Source organism: Gymnodraco acuticeps, unplaced genomic scaffold (assembly GCF_902827175.1).
Source record: "Gymnodraco acuticeps unplaced genomic scaffold, fGymAcu1.1, whole genome shotgun sequence".
Lineage (NCBI taxonomy): Eukaryota > Metazoa > Chordata > Actinopteri > Perciformes > Bathydraconidae > Gymnodraco > Gymnodraco acuticeps.
Genome location: NW_022992351.1, coordinates 9,981,196 through 10,001,326, shown reverse-complemented (window position 1 = coordinate 10,001,326; position 20,131 = coordinate 9,981,196). Strand labels below are relative to the sequence as shown.

General features: G+C 40.2%; 1 protein-coding gene across 6 annotated transcripts in view; it reads right to left on the bottom strand.

Moving 5' to 3' along the window:
• Positions 1-20,131, bottom strand: part of nphp4 (nephronophthisis 4) — a 210,465-nt gene that overhangs the window by 45,210 nt on the left and 145,124 nt on the right. For all 6 annotated transcript variants that reach the window (XR_004568358.1, XM_034209256.1, XM_034209257.1 and 3 more), the window contains exons 13-15: positions 16,125-16,282; positions 12,734-12,925; positions 4,336-4,523 (exon numbers count right to left, since the gene is read on the bottom strand). Coding sequence is in view for 5 of the 6 variants with exons in the window: in XM_034209256.1 (XP_034065147.1) it covers positions 4,336-4,523; positions 12,734-12,925; positions 16,125-16,282 (538 nt within the window). In the remaining variant the exon portion in view is untranslated. The remainder of the gene's footprint in view (positions 1-4,335; positions 4,524-12,733; positions 12,926-16,124; positions 16,283-20,131) is intronic.

Below are 20,131 nucleotides of genomic sequence, written 5' to 3'. Positions count from 1 at the left end.
AAATAAAAATAAGTGCTATGTTTCTCACTGCATATCAGGGATATGATGCACAGATTTTAGTCAAAAGCAACAAAAATATGTAAAGGCCATGTGGTTAAAAAAGGTTATATTCCTAAAAAAAGCATTTGTTTTGACAAAAACAATATTTTGCCAAGTGTAGAAATGTTTAATGGGGTTTTGTAGCACATTTTTAGACTCAAACTATGTATTTTGTTATCTTAACTTGTTATTAGCAAGGGGATATATACAAATATTCAGATAGTTTGGCAATGGCCGTCCCTTTCACTGCTGAAATGATAACAAGTTGCAGATTTTACCAGCAAAATATTGTTAAACTTCACATAAAACAAGAATCCTGAACAACTACTGTATCATTACAATCAATCCCTGAGCTGTGATTGTTCGATTGCATTTAAAAGAAAACAGCACAATCAAAACAGAGGCTGATTATGCTTTCTGCTGGATCAACTGAGGTGACATTATATGCAACTCTTTACAAGCACCACCAGGATAGTGGCTGAAATATTTTAAACAAATGAAATGACAATTTCTGTCTATGTTTTCTTGCGAGAGGTTAAGTCATCAACAAAATGTACTCTAACAAAGTATGGCAGATTATAGTTTTAAACATGTGGTAAATGTTGTGTATTGAAAATGAGACAAAAACACTACATATATTAAGTGAAAGATCACGGTTACGGCCCCTACACACGGCGTCGTGCGTTGCCGCTTCAACGCTTCTGCCCATTCACTTTGAATGGGGTGACGTCACGCCTCGCCGAACTGCATTGTGGGAGCAAAGCGTAGCTTTTCTCGCGGTGCTCGCTGCAAAAGAGCAATGTTCTACTTTTGACGCTTCGACGGAGGCGTCAGCCAATCGAATCATATGCCAGTACAAGCTCTAGCCAATCAAACCGTGTTCTTGTGTGTCTGGGGCGGGAGATTCATGTGATTGGTTGTTGGTCGAGTTTCAGCCCCCCCCGCCGGCAAGCGACAACGCACGCCGCCGTTAGGCTTTAAATAAGCAAATAATTAACAAGAACACAAAAGACTTAGATCTGAAACGTATTTGTCATACAACAAACACAACAAACACAGAAAAGCATTTCTAGCTTGCTATAGCTAACGTCTGTCTAGCTGGAACTGTTTCTGTGGCAAAAACTGGCCTTGTGTTCAATTCTTCTCAACACATGCAACAATACCAACTGGAAAGTTAAGAAGGTGAATGCGTGTGGGTGGACCCTGGTGCATATGCAGGAATATTCCCATCCCTGGAAAAGTATAACAGAGGTCAGATATTAACCTGCTGTTACCATTGGCTACTCAGAACATCCAGTGTGTCCCACGGTTGCCTTTAAAATAAAATGATCTCTTGTTGTGGCTTCAAAATGCCTGCAAAGGGAACAAATTGCATATTCCTCTCCTCTCTAATGTATTATTTTAATTGTTACTTCCTACAGTTTAACCATTGTAATTGCCTGCACATAATTGTTAAAATTGTACACCTATTGCCTTAGCAAAATCGGAAGCAGAACACTTAAATCGCTGAGTGAGCCAAGTTATATGAGTTAAACAGCAGGATGCCAAACTGTTTCCATTCCTTTCTCAGTCTTTGGGTTTTTAGTGCCATACTGGGAAAGAGAAAGTTAGGGAGTGAAGAGGCTAATTGTCTTCTGGTGTTTGTTTAATAAAATGATTTTGAAAAACGTGTACATGGTTTGGCAAGAAATATAGACATTTGAAATGCCAGTGATTTTCTGCACCTTTCCCCCTTGAATAGTTGCAGTTGAGAAATACAAATTAAATCGTATACCCTTGTACTTCGTGAAGGCATGGAAAGTTTTCACTTCACTGTATGTACAGTATAGGGAACTCTGTTCTTGTCTGAGATATTCCTCTTTAGCAGCCATATTGTGAATCAAAACAACCTGATCAAGTGTAGCTGGGAATCTAACTTGAGGGCTGTATAAAGAGATATTTTGTGGGGCCGAATGGGTGAATGAAAGATGACATGAAAGGGCTGTCCACCCACCGCCTAAATAAGGGTTCAGGCATTCAATAGGTTGCTGGGGAACTTCCACCCAGCAGGACGCAGAATCACAGCTGACACACTGCAGTAGCTTTGAAGCTCAGACATATTCCATATTCTCTCTCAACCTCTGTCTTCCCCCCCACACACACACACACACACACACACACACACACACACACACACACACACACACACACACACACACACACACACACACACACACACACACACACACACACACACACACACACACACACACACACACACACACACACACACACACACACCACACACACACACACACACACACACACACACACACACACACACACACACACACAACGCTCCCACTGAATGACGAGATAGCAGTGGATCATTGATCTCATACAGTGATTGGATCATTCATATCTTGATAGATCACTTAAACCGCTGCTCAATCTTTAACATTAATTAACATTCATTTGTCCAATTAGGGAGTAAAGGATTACAAAAGACCATAACAACGTTATTGGAAAGGGGGAATTCAATTCCCTCCCTTAATCAGTAGGAGATTTTTCACTGTGATAAAACTGCTATTGTAATTTTTTACAATGGATCTGTACATTAAGCCGAAGTAATCATGAATTCTCTGCTCTGTTGGTTCAATTGAATTGGAAAGAACATTCAGTGACTGTGGAGTGGCATATAGAGCCGAGAGCTAAGCTTGCAGCGCTATGAGCATGTTCTTTGGCAAAGCCACGCTTGAGTTAAATGCTAATGCTAAGGTGACAAAGCGAACATGATCATCAGCAGGTATAATGTTTACAATGTTCACTATCTTAGTAAGTCTTTTGCAAAGTGGCAGTAATCACCACTACAGCTGAGTCTGTTGGTAATGTCAATGATTATGAAGACAAAGACATTTAGTTGATGGTGCTAAAGGAAAAGGATCAGGATGATATTTTTCCTGAGGGAAAATAGGATGTACGACGTACAAAAATGTTGAGACATTTACACTCAAAAACAATAAATGTCAATGTCATGGTTCATTATTGTGGTATTAAAAGAGTGAAATAACTAATAAAAGACTCATTAGCCACGTTATAGCTGGTCAGACAGGAAAAGGACTCAAAGAATAATCTTAAAAGACTATTAAAGCAATCAAGGAATCCCACAGCAATATTTCCACACTTATTTTAATACTTTAAAGTTACAAAATAACTTTTGATACCAGAGGAAATCATTACCCGGGTAAACACAAAGAGAAACTGTCAAAGTATAGTTCTTAATTCTTTAAAAAGAGACTGAAACTTCAATGTTTTCAATAGCTCACAGATATGAGTAAACGTGTGGAAAGGGTTAGAATACATAAAAGGATCTTTGTGAATGTAGGAAGGATTTGTGAAGGAAACGTAGACTTAGAGTTGCAGAGACAGACAGAGAAGTGTGTCTGTGGTCGGAGACTATGGGTAGGCGTAGGAACTAGGGTGGGGGGGGGTGTATTGTTTGTGTGCTCAATATCACCCTCTGTTGAAAGCTGTAATATCTCTTCCATTTCATTAGTTGCTACATGAACAGACGTGACATCAATCAGGGCTGGTTCTGCTGATGGAAGTGCTTCAGCATCAGAAACCATCATGGAGCATTATGGAAACAGCCTGCAGTTTGTAGGCATTGATTGTTACATATTTTTTTGTAGTTGTATACTTAACTAATCTAATTTTCCAAACATTTTTGTAATTCTTATTAAAGTAACATTCTTTTTATTTGGTAAACTTTTTTACATCATATCTCCATTGTGTATGTGTCACCATTGTTATGGCAGAAGCTGTCATAAACTGACTTTTCATCCAGTTTTAACCCCATTTTTACAATACACTACGTAGGTCTCAGTCTATCAATATTAGGTCTCAGTCTATCAATATTAAACAGATGAAGGATTTGGTCATAGGACACTATTATCTACTGAACAAACATTAGCAGCAGCCATGTTGTGATGGCGAAAGTAGAAGACTTTTACAGATAATTTGTCTCCCGGTAAAAACCTTCTTAACAATGAACACTGAATAAATCTGAACTGAGAGGCTGAGGGAAATAGTGGTAAAGACTTTCCCACCACCACACTTCCTCACGACTTGTTTGGACTGACCGACCATTAGCGGCAGGAATTACATATGTTCGAGTTGCAGTTTGGACTTATGTACCAGGAACGTTTTGTAAATGATATATGTTACTGGGGACATGAATACGGGCCAATTAAAGGCATAGGACTGACTGAACATGGGCAGCATTGTTATTTATTGTTTGCAGCTCTGGATCCTTACCGGAGTTGACAGTGCCATCTTTGCTGATGGAGGCCAGGACGCAGGGAAGTGGAACGCTGGCTTTCTGTTGCACATTGTCGCTGATGAGCAGTTTCAGCTGCTGTGATGTGACTGGTGGAAAGCGATAGAACTGGAAGGTGAAGTAGATGTTGTCAGGCCAATCAAGACCAACACCCGCCGTCGGTATTCTGGCAAAACACAGAGGGTGATGATTATTCCACAAAAAGAGCAATATTCAAAGTAACACCGCAATACTGATTGTAAATAAATGCACACGTGATTGATTTACAACCCTGGAAGTCACCAAATTAACACTAACCGTGATATTTGTATTACAAACTCGATGTGGGGAGTAGAGTGGTGGGCATATATGAAAATTAATGGTTGAAAATGGCCTTAAAAACCTGCAAAAGTAATTATATTTCAGCTAATGATTTACCTGAGATAATTCCAGGAAAGAAAAAAATTGAAATATGCATGTCTTGCACATCCCGCCTCAGCCAATTATTCAGCTTTACAGCTTCTTAAAAGTAAAAACCCAATAATAAAAATGAGGATGAGAACTCAAGGTACTAAATCATACCTAAAAGTGGCCATAAATCGGAGAGCTGATTAAGAAGATACAAACTTTGCACTGCACCTTTGATTCATTAGGAGTGGATAACTTGGCTGCTTCTTAAAACATAAGGCAGCTTGAAAACGTAGTTATTAGATCGGAAGAAGTAATTAAATCTTGTCTATGTCAAAAAAGGTTTATGACTGTAGTTGTAATATGTAAATACAAAGGGAGTACTTGTTTAAAGTTTGTTTTCCAGAATGTATTTGGAGAAGGGAAAGTCTCTGTGACTATGAGAACCTCCTGGTGTTGTGTGTACTTCTTTACAAAAATACCCCCCTCCAAGTGTGATTTCACAACAACGTACACAGATCTAAACACGGACTTCAAACTGTGAATGGCCCATAAAATGTTTTGCTGCTATAGGCTTAGTTTGTCGGGGGACACCTTACTTCTTCCTTCTCTCTGTCTGTACCTGTGTACTCTCATGTTCCGAATAACCCAGCTTCCCCAAATGTCTTTTTGGTGTCTATCTACGCCGGGATCCGGAGTCGTGACTGATCCTGTTGCTGCGGTCCTCGTGGATTCATCTTCTTATTATAGACACATGCATTTCCAAACATTTGTTCTATGTTGTAAATGTATTATCTTTTCAATTTACACACGGCATCTATTCAATCAGTCAATGTTTATTTATATAGCCCAATATCACAAATGTTACATTTGTCTCAGTGGACTTCACAGTTTGTACAGAATATCAGTATGACAATACGACACCCTCTGTCCTTAGACCCTCACATCGTACAAGGAAAAACTTCCGGAGAAAACCCACAGTTTAAAGGGAAAAATGGGAGAAAACCTCAGGGAGAGCAACAGAGGAGGGATCCCTCTCCCAGGACGGACAGACGTGCAATAGATGCCGTGTGTAAATTGAAAAGATAATACAACATGGGTAGTCCAAATGTTTGGAAATGCATGTGTGTATAATAAGAAGATTAATCCACGAGGATATCCATCCAGGACCTATGATCCAGGACCACAGCCACGACTCAAGATCCAGGGCTCGCGATCCAGGACACAGGACCGCAGGATCATCCATGACTCCGGATCCCGGCGTATATAGACACCAAAAAGAAAGACATTTGGGGAAGCTGGGTTAATCGGAACATGAGAGTACACAGGTATAGACAGAGAGAAGGAAGAAGTAAGATGTCCCCCGACAAACTAAGCCAATATCAGCAAAACTAGGGGCTGAATCTAATCAGCCCTAACTATAAGCTTTATCAAAAAAGAAGGTCTTAAGGTCACTCTTAAAAACGGATAGGGTGTCTGCCGCCCGAACACAAACTGGAAGCTGATTCCACAAATGTGGAGCTTGATAAGAAAAGGCTCTGGCTCCCATTGTACTTTTAGAGACTCTAGGAACAACCAACAACCCTGCATTCTTGGAACGCAATGCCCTAGTAGGACAGTAGGGTATAATGAGTTCTTTAAGGTAAGATGGCGCCTGCCCATTAAGGGCTTTGTAGGCGAGAAGAAGAATTGTAAATGATATCCTGTGTTCTATAGGGAGCCAGTGTAAGGCAGCCAGAACAGGAGTAATGTGGTCCCTTTTCCTAACTCTGGTTAGTACACAAGCTGCAGCATTTTGAATCAGCTGAAGCGACTTGACTGACTTCTTGGTACACCCTGATAATAAGGAGTTACAATAATCCAGCCTTGAAGTAACAAATGCATGGACTAGTTTCTCTGCATCGTTTTGAGGCAAGATATGCCTGATTTTTGCAATGTTACGTAGATGGAAGTAGGCGGTCCTTGAAATTGATTTTATGTGGGCGTTAAAGGATAAATCCTGATCAAATATAACACCAAGATTCCTTACAGTCTCACTGGAGGCCAAATTAATGCCATCCATAGTTAGTATATCCTTAGATAATTTGTTTCGTAGATTCTTCGGGCCAAGTACAATAACTTCAGTTTTGGTCGTGTTTAACATCAACAAATGTAAGGTCATCCACGTTTTTAAGTCCTTAAGGCAGTCTTGAATTTACTTTGGTTTGCGTGGAAGATTCATCATTGACACGTACAAACTGAGAGCGTTCAGATAGATAGGACCTAAACCAGCCTAAAGCAGTTCCCTGTATGCCAACTAAGTGCTCTAGTCTTTGCAATAAGATATCATGGTCGATAGTATCAAATGCAGCACTGAGATCGAGCAAAACAAGAATAGAGACAAGTCCCTTGTCTGAGGCTATTAGAATGTCATTTGTGACTTTAACCAGAGCTGTCTCTGTGCTATGATGTGTTCTAAAGCCAGACTGAAAAGCTTCAAATAAATCATTGTTTTTTAAGTAATCACACAACTGTTTTGCGACCGCTTTCTCAAGAATTTTTGAGAGGAACGGAAGATTAGAAATAGGTCTATAGTTGGCTAAAACCTCTGGATCGAGGTTGTGCTTTTTAAGAAGCGGTTTTATCACTGCTACTTTGAATGATTGTGGAACATAGCCTGATAATAAAGACATATTCATAATATTTAATAAATAAGTGCTAATTAATGGAAAAACTTCCTTCAACAGCTTAGTTGGAATTGGGTCTAACATACACGTTCTTTCTTTCTTTCAGTCTTTATTTCGAACAGATTAAAAAATAACAAATAACAAATGTGAAAAACAGAATACCGTATTGTTATAATACAGTATTTATCCACATTCATGGTAATATTTGTAAATTCAACAAAAAAACTAAAAATGTCTTCATATTAATAATAAATCATATGTGTCCGAAAGGGAGTAGGAGGAAGCAAATGCTTATTAATTCCCACCCCTTACTTGATCAATGATTGTCCTTTAAATCATTATGCAAGTTATTCCTACATACATTTACATTTATACATACATATACAATAATTTCTCATCTTCAATCACCTTTCTTCATTCTCATAGTTTTCCCAAAAAGTGTTTCTGTACATCCTTTTAAACTGAATTATGCTTGTGCTTTGTTTGAACTCCTGCTCCAAACCATTCCATGAAATCACCCCACAGATTGTTAAACTCATACTTCTCAGAGTTGTTCTGACCTTGAGTTGTTTAAAATGTAGATTTCCTCTCAAATTATACCCACCCTCTCTGTCTACGAACAATGTTTTTAATTTCCTAGGAAGTAGATTATGTCTTGCTCTGTACATGTACGTTGATGGTTTAGAAGAGAGAATCATTGAATTTAATTGTTCAAGGTTTATGGCTGAAAAGCATTCTAGTTTACTATCTAGTGTAATATTAGAACTTAGGTTTCCGGGAGCTGTTGATAACACTATACTGGTCAAAGGCAAGAGGTCATTCATTTTGTTTCTAAGAGTAACAATTTTATCGTTAAAAAAGCACATAAAATCATTACTACTGAGTGCTATGGGAATAGAAGGCTCAATTGAGCTGTGGCTCTCTGTCAGCCTGGCTACAGTGCTGAAAATAAATCTTGCATTATTCTTATTCTCATCTATTAATGAAGAGTAGTAGGCTGCTCTCGCTTTACGCAGTGCTTTCTTATATTCATTGAGACTAATATGCCAAATTAAACGAGATTCTTCAAGTTTAGTGGAACGCCATATCCTTTCAAGTTGTCTCGACTTTTGCTTTATTTTGCGGGTTTCGGCATTATGCCATGGAGCTAATCTATGTTGTTTTATTTTCTTCTTTTTCAAAGGAGCAACAGAGTCTAATTTTATTCGCAGCGCATCTGTAGCACTATCAACAACATGATCAATTTGGGGTGGTGTACATTTTGTATAAGTTTCCTCCCTTACATGCAGACATGCTATCGAGTTAAGTATTGGTGGAATCTCTTCCTTAAATTTGGCTATAGCACTAACAGATAGGTTTCTGCTGCAGGAGCTTTTGACTAATGCTTTGTAGTCTCGTAACAGTACTTCAAAAGTTACTAAGAAATTGTCAGATAGAGCAGGATTATGCGGTTCGACTAATAGTTGCTCAATTTCAATACCATAAGTCAGAACAAGGTCGAGAGTGTGATTATAGCAGTGGGTTGGTTTATTTACACTCTGACAAAAACCAACAGAATCTAATATAGAGTTAAATGCAACAGTAAGGCTATTTTTATCATCGTCAACATGAATATTAAAGTCACCTACGATAATTACTTTATCTGTTTTAAGAACCAAAGTTGATAAAAACTCAGAGAATTCAGATTGCACGTCTGTCCGTCCTGGGAGAGGGATCCCTCCTCTGATGCTCTCCCTGAGGTTTCTCCCATGTTCCCCCATTACCTGGGGGGTTTCTCTGGAAGTTTTTCCTTGTACGATGTGAGGGTCTAAGGACAGAGGGTGTCGTATTGTCATACTGATATTCTGTACAAACTGTGAAGTCCACTGAGACAAATGTAACATTTGTGATGTTGGGCTATATAAATAAACATTGATTGATTGATTGAAAATGTCCCAGTGAGCCTGCAAGGACTCGATTTAGCAGCGAGCATAATAAATAATGAGCGAACATTCAGGGGAAGCTTCTTCTGTTTCCGTCAAATGAATAGATTAGCAATCCGTCATCGGGTATTCAATAATGAGGAGGGAAAAAAAGATTTCAAAACGAGCAGAGAGTTCTAGGAGGTCCCCCCGCGTCGACGGACAGGACGTAAAAGCCTCAGGTTTCAAAGAAGAATCTAATAAGAGCGGTGTGTGACCTCCTAGTCAATCACTCGCTCTGATACTCCACCGTTAAAGATTCCACGTGCTCCGCCTTCACAGAGAAGCAGGCATTAATATTCATTCTGTAAACAGACAATATTGATAATTATGGCGCCCGGGTGAGAGCTAGAAAATTACACTGCCTGGTATCCACAGGCTCCTAAATCCCTGCGCGCCATACCTGTTTGTCATAATTATGAGGTAACCCTCAGGCTGAGCCCACGCTACAGTGAGCCACAGAGATTCACAAAGTATGTTCAATTATGGGCTTTCAGAAACAAAACTAAAAAAACTGGAGAATTAAATTAGCTTTGGTATTTTCACACATTAAAGTAAAAATCCATACTTTCTGATATTGAAATATCTCCTTTTTTCACGGTCTCCCACGGATAATATGGTAGTGTTTCAGCTTACCCAGGGGCTTTAAGCGTTTGCTGTTGCAATCTTACAACACGACTGGGTTGTTATACCATACTTCCTTCAAAGTGATTTAATTGCCAGCCGGTTGGGAATAGACAGGATAGTGATGATGCTCTGGGGAAAAATGAAAGGTATCAGAAACATTTCATTACTGACCTCGCTGCTCAATATCAGGGAGGGGAAGGTTCTTGTAAAAAAGTCAGTCTGACTTCTTTTTATCAATCTCACCGTGTGCACACACCAGAATTATCCTCTCATTGGCCTCTCATTATCAAGTTATTTTTTAACACTTTGGCGCATCTGATTTATTGCGAAATAAAAATAGATAACTCTTAAAAATGCCTTAATCACCTATTATTTATTTTATTAGATATTAAACACACCCCGTTACACTGTTATTACACCCATATTAATCCCATGGTACACTGTTATTAGACCCATATTACACAAATGTAACACTGTAGCTACACTGTTTTACATTTTGCACAGGGACACAGCCTGTCAAATGACTGTATCCCCCAGTATACTCTTCTTATTCTAAAGGACACAGAGGCAAACAAAAGAGTCCTTTGAAGACTTTAACTTTGGTTCTGGGCACTTGTGGGGGGCATTTTTCAATAATTTATAATGTTTTGAAAACTAAAAAGCTCATGTAAAAAACGGACATCCAATTGGAAGATAAATAACGTAAATGCAGTCCCAATCATTTTCTAAAGCCTATTGGTCCGTACCAAGAATACCAATGCTTGTTTTTGCTTCTTAGCCATGAGGTGCCTCTTTTCCTGCCGCTTTTTCTACCTCCATAGCTTAATTCCTCCTCTATGTTCAGCTTAAAAATAGAGGGTAGATGTCATAGCACAGCATCAAAGCCCACATCGTACACACCAATCAGACAGAAAAAGAGTCACAGAGTAACTGACATGTGTTGCTCTAGGGACCTTTGCTAACCTTCCAACAAAAAGTGGCTTGAAAAGTGATCTTTATGTGAGAAAAAACATTAAAAACTTTGATGAAAACTACAGATTTTGCCCAAAAAGGTGAAGAGTGTGCGGCTTGGTTATATGCTTGGATGGAATAATGAGGAATATTTACTCGTCTCTCAAATGTGGAGTACACAGGTGAACCTACATTAAACATCTTCTACCATCACAAAGGAAGACCCAAATATTTGTAAAACAATCATTATAGAGTGCCACAGTGACGCATCCTGAAACCCGGAAGTAAACTCCTTCCGGTTCCTTCGACAAAAAGCAAAGCAATTTCTCCATAGGATTTTGGAAAATAGCTCGAAATAAGGTCTGTAGTTGACACACATTTAAGAGACGGATCACGTTTTGTTCAGCCGGATAATATCCACATGTCTACCCTACTTTTATAATTTTCTAATCATAAATCAATCGATCATAAATCTATCGATTAGAAAGTGTTTTAGGATGCGTCACTGTGGCACTCGATTGAAAGCAACAATGTCTATCAACACCTAGGAGAGAGAACAGCTGCACATGTCAAGTGTTGAAGTTGGTACGCAGGAAGTCATGGCAGCATGATGGCGATGAACAAGACAGATGTGTGTTGGATTTATCAAACTGCTGATGCTGCTGATGACAGGATAGAAGGACACAAGCAGTGGTGTGTTTTGTACCCATCCTTCAGCGCCCCCCACCCCCCTCCACTGTCAGCTCTGACAGAGGGGACACGGGCTCTAGGGTTTTTTTGTGATGAGACGCTGACAGATGTGCGATTCAGCCCTTGCTTGTGTGTTTTTCTTCAGACTGCGAGTGTGCGTCGGTGTCTGAGTATGTACCTGACGTGTGTGTAGCGGATGACTGGCAGGACTTTATGCCGGCACGGTTTAAGTGTATTGAAGATTTGGCTGCAGTTCAATACAGAAAAAAGAGAGAAATCTCAAGGCAGCCTGAGCACAATAATGCATTAAGTGTGTATATTTTCCTATACAAGGTAAAATGGCCTGTGGCCTCAGTCTACAATATGTTAGTTGAGTGTTTCAAACAGTGATGGAGGTAGTTTTTGAATGCACTTCTTAGGTAAAAGTATCCATGCAGCAATATAAAAATATTCCATTATAATCAAAAGTAGTGAATTAAGAATCCTACGTGTATACAAGTGCATATTTCGGTCCCTCTGTCTGATATATTTTCATGTATGACATCCTTACTGTAGGTCATATTTTTCCGACTTTTCCCACCAACTCATTTTTTTTACATAAAACCATGTGAGATGCTTTGAGGGAAACATCTACATTTGGTTGCACGTTTAATGACGCATAGAGATCTGAAATGTAACTCCAATTACAATGATTTGTATTAGCGTTCCAAGCCAAAAAGGTGTCACTGGTTTTGTGTTTTAAATTCTTACCTTAAAATGCTGTCAAATAAATGTGTAAAAAGCACAATACATCCCTAAAAGGTATCGAGAAGTGGAACTCAAAGTAACATAAAATGGAAAAACCCCAAAAGTACCTGTAGTTTAAGTAGATTAGATTCATACAAAATAAAGTTACTGTCAACCAATCAAATCAATGACTGCCACATCTCAATATAATAAATAAAAAAATCATTGTATTAACAGAAATATCTCAGGAGCATAAAATCATAAACCAATCTGCACTGATCTCTATGACAAAAGGACAGACATTGTGCAGTACATCAGCTGCTGTTATCATTGGTAACACTGATGTGACCCCGCACCACAGGCCTCACCTGGTAAACGCCAGAAACTGGAACACCAGCAGGTTGCCTTGTAGAGGGTCAATCTCTTCCCGCCTGAGGTCAAAGGTCACAGGCTCTGTGGGGTCCAGGACTTCAGCCACCTGCCCATCAGAGTCAACGATGTTGGGGAAGCCAGCTGAGTAGAGGTGGGCCAGTGCGCTCCTGGAGCTGGCTGAGCAGGAGCTAAAGGAGAAAGTTGTTAAATTAGAGGACAGTTCGAGAGTCATGAGCAAACATCGATCATTCGCCAAGCAGAAAATACTTAATCGAGCGTGAATGCTGATGCTTTACGAGGGTCTGGATGTAATGCGTTTAACCAGAGATACAGCAGCCTCATTTGGGCGATTTGCGGTTGTAAATGAGGCTTACAATTAGTTTGGGATCCAAGCAGAATACAGTGCTGCTTTATCATTTCAGACCCAGTTTTGTTTCGGTTTCTTTGGGATTCCTTACTTATTGGGACTTGATTTCAATATTTGACAGCAGGAGGATGTCAGTAATATCCGTCAAGCAGCAGAAGAACGAGAACGCTTACAGGGGAGAGGGAACGGATGCCAAATCGCCCCCTCTGGATTTACCCAACATAATTGGCAGTTATCTGTAATCATAGTGGCTACCTGTTTTTCCGCAACTATGGTAACATTCATAACTTATGCTCTCGACACTGACACCAAACGCTCTGGGTATGATAAACACAGTGCACAGATGTCTGGCTAAAGTGCAAGCACAGGAAAAATGAACGATAATATTTGGGTTATTATAAAAGTAACATAGCCTCCATTAAACTAATTAAGGCAACAACAGTGAAGAAGACAGTCGATTGGGCTTTCTCCTCAGTGGCTGTGTCAATTTCACGCCTTCAAAGTTAGATCTTAATTTAGCCTGGGTGGATTAATATTCAAGACGTCATTTTTATTTCAAAGGGGACTCAATCAGATATGCATGGCAAACTTCAATTAAACTTCTTTAGATTCATTGTTCTTCTCAAAAGAAGTGGGTCAGCCCGTACCGAACACAGTCAAAAAGATGTTCTGGCTCAGAGTGAAGAGGCAGAGATGTTTCGGTCTAGTGAACTGAACAGCGTGGTATCTGGATCCAAATTCTCGGATTGGGAAAGTGTTTTCGATGCCCGCTGCTTATTGACAGACTTTCTTTGCTAATGCAAGGTCTTGTTTCGGAGTAACCGTGCCCATTATTTGCAGAGTTTCTCATTGGTGGTCAGCTTTACCGCTGCCATTAAGATATCTTCTCCAAAACTTTTATTATTAGCTGCTGTGTAAACTCAGAGCTCACAGCAATGTATTCTGTAGCAAACTTAATCAAAGTCAAAACCTCAGCCTTACAGCTGGATTTAATCATGTATTCCCACAAAGAAAAAACAATGCTGAGACCATTACCCAAAGTGGAATGTAAAGGCTGACAAAACGATTTCTTCAAATTGGCTCTGAGCTGGATTCTACCGCTTTCTGACAACATCGCTGTACCGCACGGCGAACACATGCTGCCAATTAGAGAGCCGATCGATATCCCTCTGTAGATAGCGAGGCAGTGAACTTTTGTGGTAATGAAGGACTGTACACAGAGATACCGCGGCCAGATAAAACAGAGGCATGTTTGAAGTGGCTCCTTTATTCAATAATGTCTCCTGAAACCTGGGTAACACTTTCTGTCAATCTCCGGTGCTGCAATGGAGACGTTAGCCACCCTAGAAACTCCTCATCAAAGAGATTACGATTAAGAAGACATATTCTTCTCATTTTCAGGTTCATATTTGTATTGTGTGCCTCAATTGTGACATGTTTATGTGCTTTAATGTTTAAAAAAGTGCTTTGTTTTTTCTCATACTGCCTGTGCTGCCACCTCTTTTCACTCTCTGTCTGAAACCAGAGTCCAGTCTGCTGTGATTAGTTAACTGGTCGGCTCTGTTGTGATTGGTCAACTGCTTGGAGATGTCCCGCTCCTTAGCCTATAATGGTGTTGTGGGTTGTTGGATAGAAACTTTGCAGACCATTTACATGCATCAAAACGTATATTACACATTACACAACAATACACTACAAGAAAGGGGAAAAAAGCTCAATAGGGACTCTTTAAAAGAATGTGAGCTATTATGTATTAATCTCGGAAAGCCAGATGGCCAAATCATACCAGCTTCATATATCTGGAATACACTAGAGTGCAACCGATTCAATCCCAATCAAATCGATTTTCAAGGCCACACATCATAAGCGTCAATCATTTAACTGGCCAGCGCTTAGTGTTTTACGAATAACAGCTGGCCTCTTTATTGCAACTCATATTACACAGCTGATGCCAACACCAACATACATTAAGCGGTATTTATGTCACTTTTTATTCAGGATAAGGGATAGCCCTGGTTTTCGGTGTGCAGAATGGTACCTGAATGGATTAAATTCAGTTTTTGCAAATAACTAACCTTAACACGGGTAATGGAGATTCAGAGGCCTAGGGGAGGAAGACCACAAATTAACACGTGTAAAGGAAATTATGTCTGGCATGTTTTATGAAGGCAGTCCTGTGTTACTCTTGGGGTAAAAGGCAATTTATAAGTGATGTATTACAGCATAAAAAAGCCGTAGCTTATTCTGGCCTGCTATTTCTTTTAATTTTCTTACTATTCAAAAATCACCGAATGTCAACATTGCCAGACTTTTTGGTGTCTGAGAGTTCAAGATACGTTGGCCTTTCAACCAGCTTTGTAACTGTTACGTGCTCCCCTCCTGTTTGTCTCTCTGTCTCCCTGCTGCACAGACACACCTGGTCCGCCCCTGGCTCCGCCTCCCCCAGGTGTCCTAATTACGTTCAGCTGGGGACTTGAAAAGCAGAAGCTGGAGGAGAAGAGTTCTCTTCCCCAATCTTAACGCCGGACGAGGTTGTCCGTGGTCTTCCTCCTTCTACTGCTTCAGGATCTGTAGATTCCTAGTGTTTTGTGTCTTATGTACTCTGGAGGAACAGGTAGTCTAGGTTTTCGCGGCATTGTTTTCTCCCGCAGGGATTTGTTAGGTTTCTGGGTAGCGGAGGGAAGCTCTGGGTCCTACGGCCCGTGTTGTGGCTGGCCCAGGCCCCCTTTGTCCTTTTGTTTGTTTCCTGTCCTCCAGCGCATTGTTCATTTGCCGGTTGGCCATGTAAGTACGGATGTATCACAATAAATGAACACCGTTAAATGCTGCGTGTTTGCTGTGTTGTATTTTATGTTGCGGGTCTCCCCAACGAGTCTCTAAGTAGAGGGCGGGTCGTAACAGTAACTTAATTGAATTTGTTCGTGACCGTTTCACAAAAATTGTGATGTAGCCCTCTTACTTAAAAGAAAGCCTTTGACTTTCTATAACAGATCATTTCTCATGGCATTTCTCAGGCTCACCTGGGTACATTCATCCCCAGTGTGATGACAGGGGCATGGACAGGGGTGAAGGGCAGCTCCTGAAGTTGCGCTCCTTCGTCTGGAGCCAAAGGTGACGCGTCCCCTTCCCGCTGGAGGTCCATCTCCAGGTGGGCGATGTTGCTGACACCTGAGCAGGCCTGTACCAAAGTGAGAGGATAAAGATACAGAGGCTAACATGAAAAGAGCTGCATAAACCAAATTTGAACTATATTTAGGGTGGATGGGTTTTTAATACAATTCCTTAAAGAGGCAAGGACATCTAAAGAGAGGGTGACTGTGGTCCAGCTGGTGTTTAAAGGTTAAACAGTACAGGGACATGAGTGGACAAAACAACTCCACTGTGGTATAGACACATGCAGAGTGAATCCAAATTGGAAGCATGGAAATTAATGGACAGTACAATTGTGTTATGGAGGTTTAAAAGGCAACATGGCATGAGAGAAAGCTATTGGAGTTGTCAGATTTCACCAATTCTCCCTTTTGCTTTTCTGCTTGTGGTCTCAATTTATTAAAAAATAACTAATATTCTGCAGAACATGTTGGTACTGTAGTTTTTTTAAATAAAAAAACAGGAGTGAATACTGCATTTGTTTGGCATTATTTGTCATTGTGAATGAATACACTTGCACTAGGTAGCACCTCTAAAAGGCAGGACTGTGTATGAAGGGAAATGTGGATCATTGCTGTGTTGGTTAAAGAAAAAAACATTATGGCAAAGAGAAATGAGAAATATCAGGCTTCGGGTGGATAAGTATTTTGGTTGCAGTGCATGTGTGAAAGGGTTGCATATTTTTGTTGTCTGAGGATGATGTATTCTCTGTGAAACATTTCTGTCCCTTCCTGTTATGAGAACTAGCTCAACTGTGGTCATTTTTAATTAAACCTAAGTGCTACTGACAGTCAATTTCTCATTTTAATTTAGGTGAAAGCAAACAGGACGGAATATTCAACACCATTGTGACTTTGAGGCATTTTATTTACAATCAGTGACTGACATTTTTTATTTAGCTTGTTTAGCTATGTTTCTTTCCCATTCATTAACTGTTCAGGAAAAGAACAAAACAAATGTTAAAGCCTGTGGATAATTTCAACATTTCTCAATGTTTTGTGGCAAACATTAATCCCCTTTTCTTGTCATTGAGACACGCGGCTAAAGGGGTATTAGCACAGATAATTAGCTAAGGAGTACTAATGGTGTCATTTTCCAGTCAAGTGTTGTTGCTTTTTTGGTCTTTGATGCATGAGCATTGGTTCAGTTGGCCTATCAGAGGACAAGCATGGCTGCGCATTATTAGCCTTTCCATCATACATGCTGGTAATAACCTCAGCCAAAGTCAAGCCGCGACATACACATCCATGTTCCCCCTTGATCAAACAGCCTGCGGGATAATTACCTTAGAGGATGCAAAGGCATGGTGTAGACCCCTTAACATGTTTAAAGGGCTCAAAGTAATAGCTTTACAGACGACGGTAACTGAACCTGGTGCCATCAAGCCTACACTGTGTGATGGCAGACAAGAGAGTGTCTTTTATAGGCAGGTGTTGAGGTTATGGACAAGGACAAATGGAGGTTTAAACAATAAATTCTGCAATCCGATTTAATGACTCAATATATGCACAAAGATATATATATATACAAACTCCCTTGGAGTACCATAACTGAAAACTAATAGCAGCCCGGGGACTAGGGACATAATGCATCACACTTATCCAAGGCTTTATTGTAGACAACAAAGTATTGGACAGCATCAGCTGCCGAGTATGAAACAAGCAATCAAAATGAAATTCATAAGCAATAAAAACACTCCCATCCTCAACTCAATAGACTAAGGTTTATTTGCAGCTACAGTACAGCTTCACTTGGTCTGGTATGACAAGCAGCGGTACCTTTAAAATTAAGATTTATATAACTTTGTAACTGATACTGAGTCAGATTATGTATGTGTAAATTTAACAATTTTTCCAATTTCCTGTTGTGGCACTATGGAACATCGCCATTCCTATTACAGTAGCTAGCGCTCAAACACATTGTTTGTGGTTACTAAGATAAGGGGCTAAGGATCTGGGTATTTCTAAGCGGTTGACCAATCAAAACAGAGCCGGCCAGCTAACCAATCAGAGCAGACTGGGCCCTGGTTTCAGACAGAGGGTGAAAAGAGGTGCTGCAAAAAAATGAACTTGCAGAAAAATACATATTTTTAAAATATATTTTCCATTACAACTGCAACTTGGTTATTACAAACTCTCAAATCAGTCATTACAACTTGACGAATCTGCTCTGTGGCAGTATACATCGACGAATCTGCGGTCTTGACTTTTGCTACACTTCTTGCGATAAATGTGTCGCAAAAGTAATTTTCACCTGTAGATGTGGGGGGAGGGAGGGGGGTTGGAGCGAAGGGGCGGAGCTATCAGAACGAGGAGGCTCATGGGAGGCTCATGGGAGGCTCATGGGAGGCTCATGGGAGGCTCATGGGAGGCTCATGGGAGGCTCATGGGAGGCTCATGGGAGGCTCGAGTCAGTCACAGCCATAGATATATCTATGGTCGGTCACAGCCACAGTCAGGTCGAACCGGGTGGCTAACGGTTCGTGTCGCTACCAGTCCGCTGACATGGCGCGTCAATCAACGGTAAGTTTTTCCCATTACTTGCCCAGTATTACTTTGAATATTATTATTGTGATTGAGACCACTTTGAAGACCACCGTTTTATATTGTGCAGTTTAGCGGCAAAATAACGTCAGTTAGCCAGCTAACGCTAGCTTTGTTGAGTTTATGCTAGCTAAACAAGTAGTGGCTGTACTGGTCTACAGCAGTAATTAATATATTATAGCCAGGGGCGGTTCTAGGGGGGGCCAGTGCCCCCCTAACACTGGCCTCTGACCCCCCTGTGGCCCCCCTAAAAATGAAAAGTGAAAAAAATGAAAAAATTATGATTTATTACCAGTGTTGGGCAAGTTACTTTTAAAAAGTAACTAGTAATAGTTATAGTTACTGCTCTCAAAAAAGTAACTAGTTACTTTATTAGTTACTAAATTGTCAAAGTAACTAGTAACAAGTTACTTTACTTTAAAAATAATAACAATACAAATACAAGTGTTTGTGTTGTTCTGTGGCACAGTAAGAGAAAAGACAACTCCCCATCATTGTAGCATAATGGAAACATTAACATTATGGATAGATTACCGGCCCTCAAGCGAGTACTGCAAGACATAGCCCAAGAACGCAATGGTGAGAGATCTATTGAGGCACGTGGTCTGCTGGCACAGTTGGATCTAGAATTCATTGTGAATCTTGTAACACTCCGTAAAGTGTTTGCAGAAACAACATTTCTCTCTGACATGTTACAGTCTTCATCCCTTGACCTTTCAAAGGCTGTGGATTTAGTTGGATCTTTAGTTCAGACATTGAATGACTTCAGGCAGGAGTCATTTTTTGATAACTTGTGGGATGAAGTGTTGAACATTTCTGAGCAATGTGATACTGCAATACAGCCAGCAGCAAAACGACAAAAACGACTGAGCTCTAAACTTGCTGAAAGCTTCGTACTGACTAGCCTACTGTTGGACAGAGAGAGACAGAACAAGATAAACACGGGTTTCGTACAGTCTTTTTCTACCCTGTCATTGATCAGATGCTCAATGAGCTTAATAGACGGTTTTCAAACACAAACTGTGACATGATGAATAGCATCCAAGCTCTTAACCCCAAAAGTAATGCATTTCTGAAGGAGACAACTCTGTTTTCATTTGCTCAGTTGTATGATGCAAATATTGAGGACTTGGGGCATGAGCTACATCAGTTCAGCAGAATTTTAGAGAAAATAAAGACTGGGATGCAGAGACCTGATAGTACAGTGGAGCTTGTTCAGTTCATTGAGCCTTATAAAGAAGTGTTTTTTGAGCTCTTCAGACTCTGCAAAATAGCAGTCGCAATCCCAGTCAGTTCTGCTTCCTGTGAGCTACATTGAAGCTGGTCAAAACTTT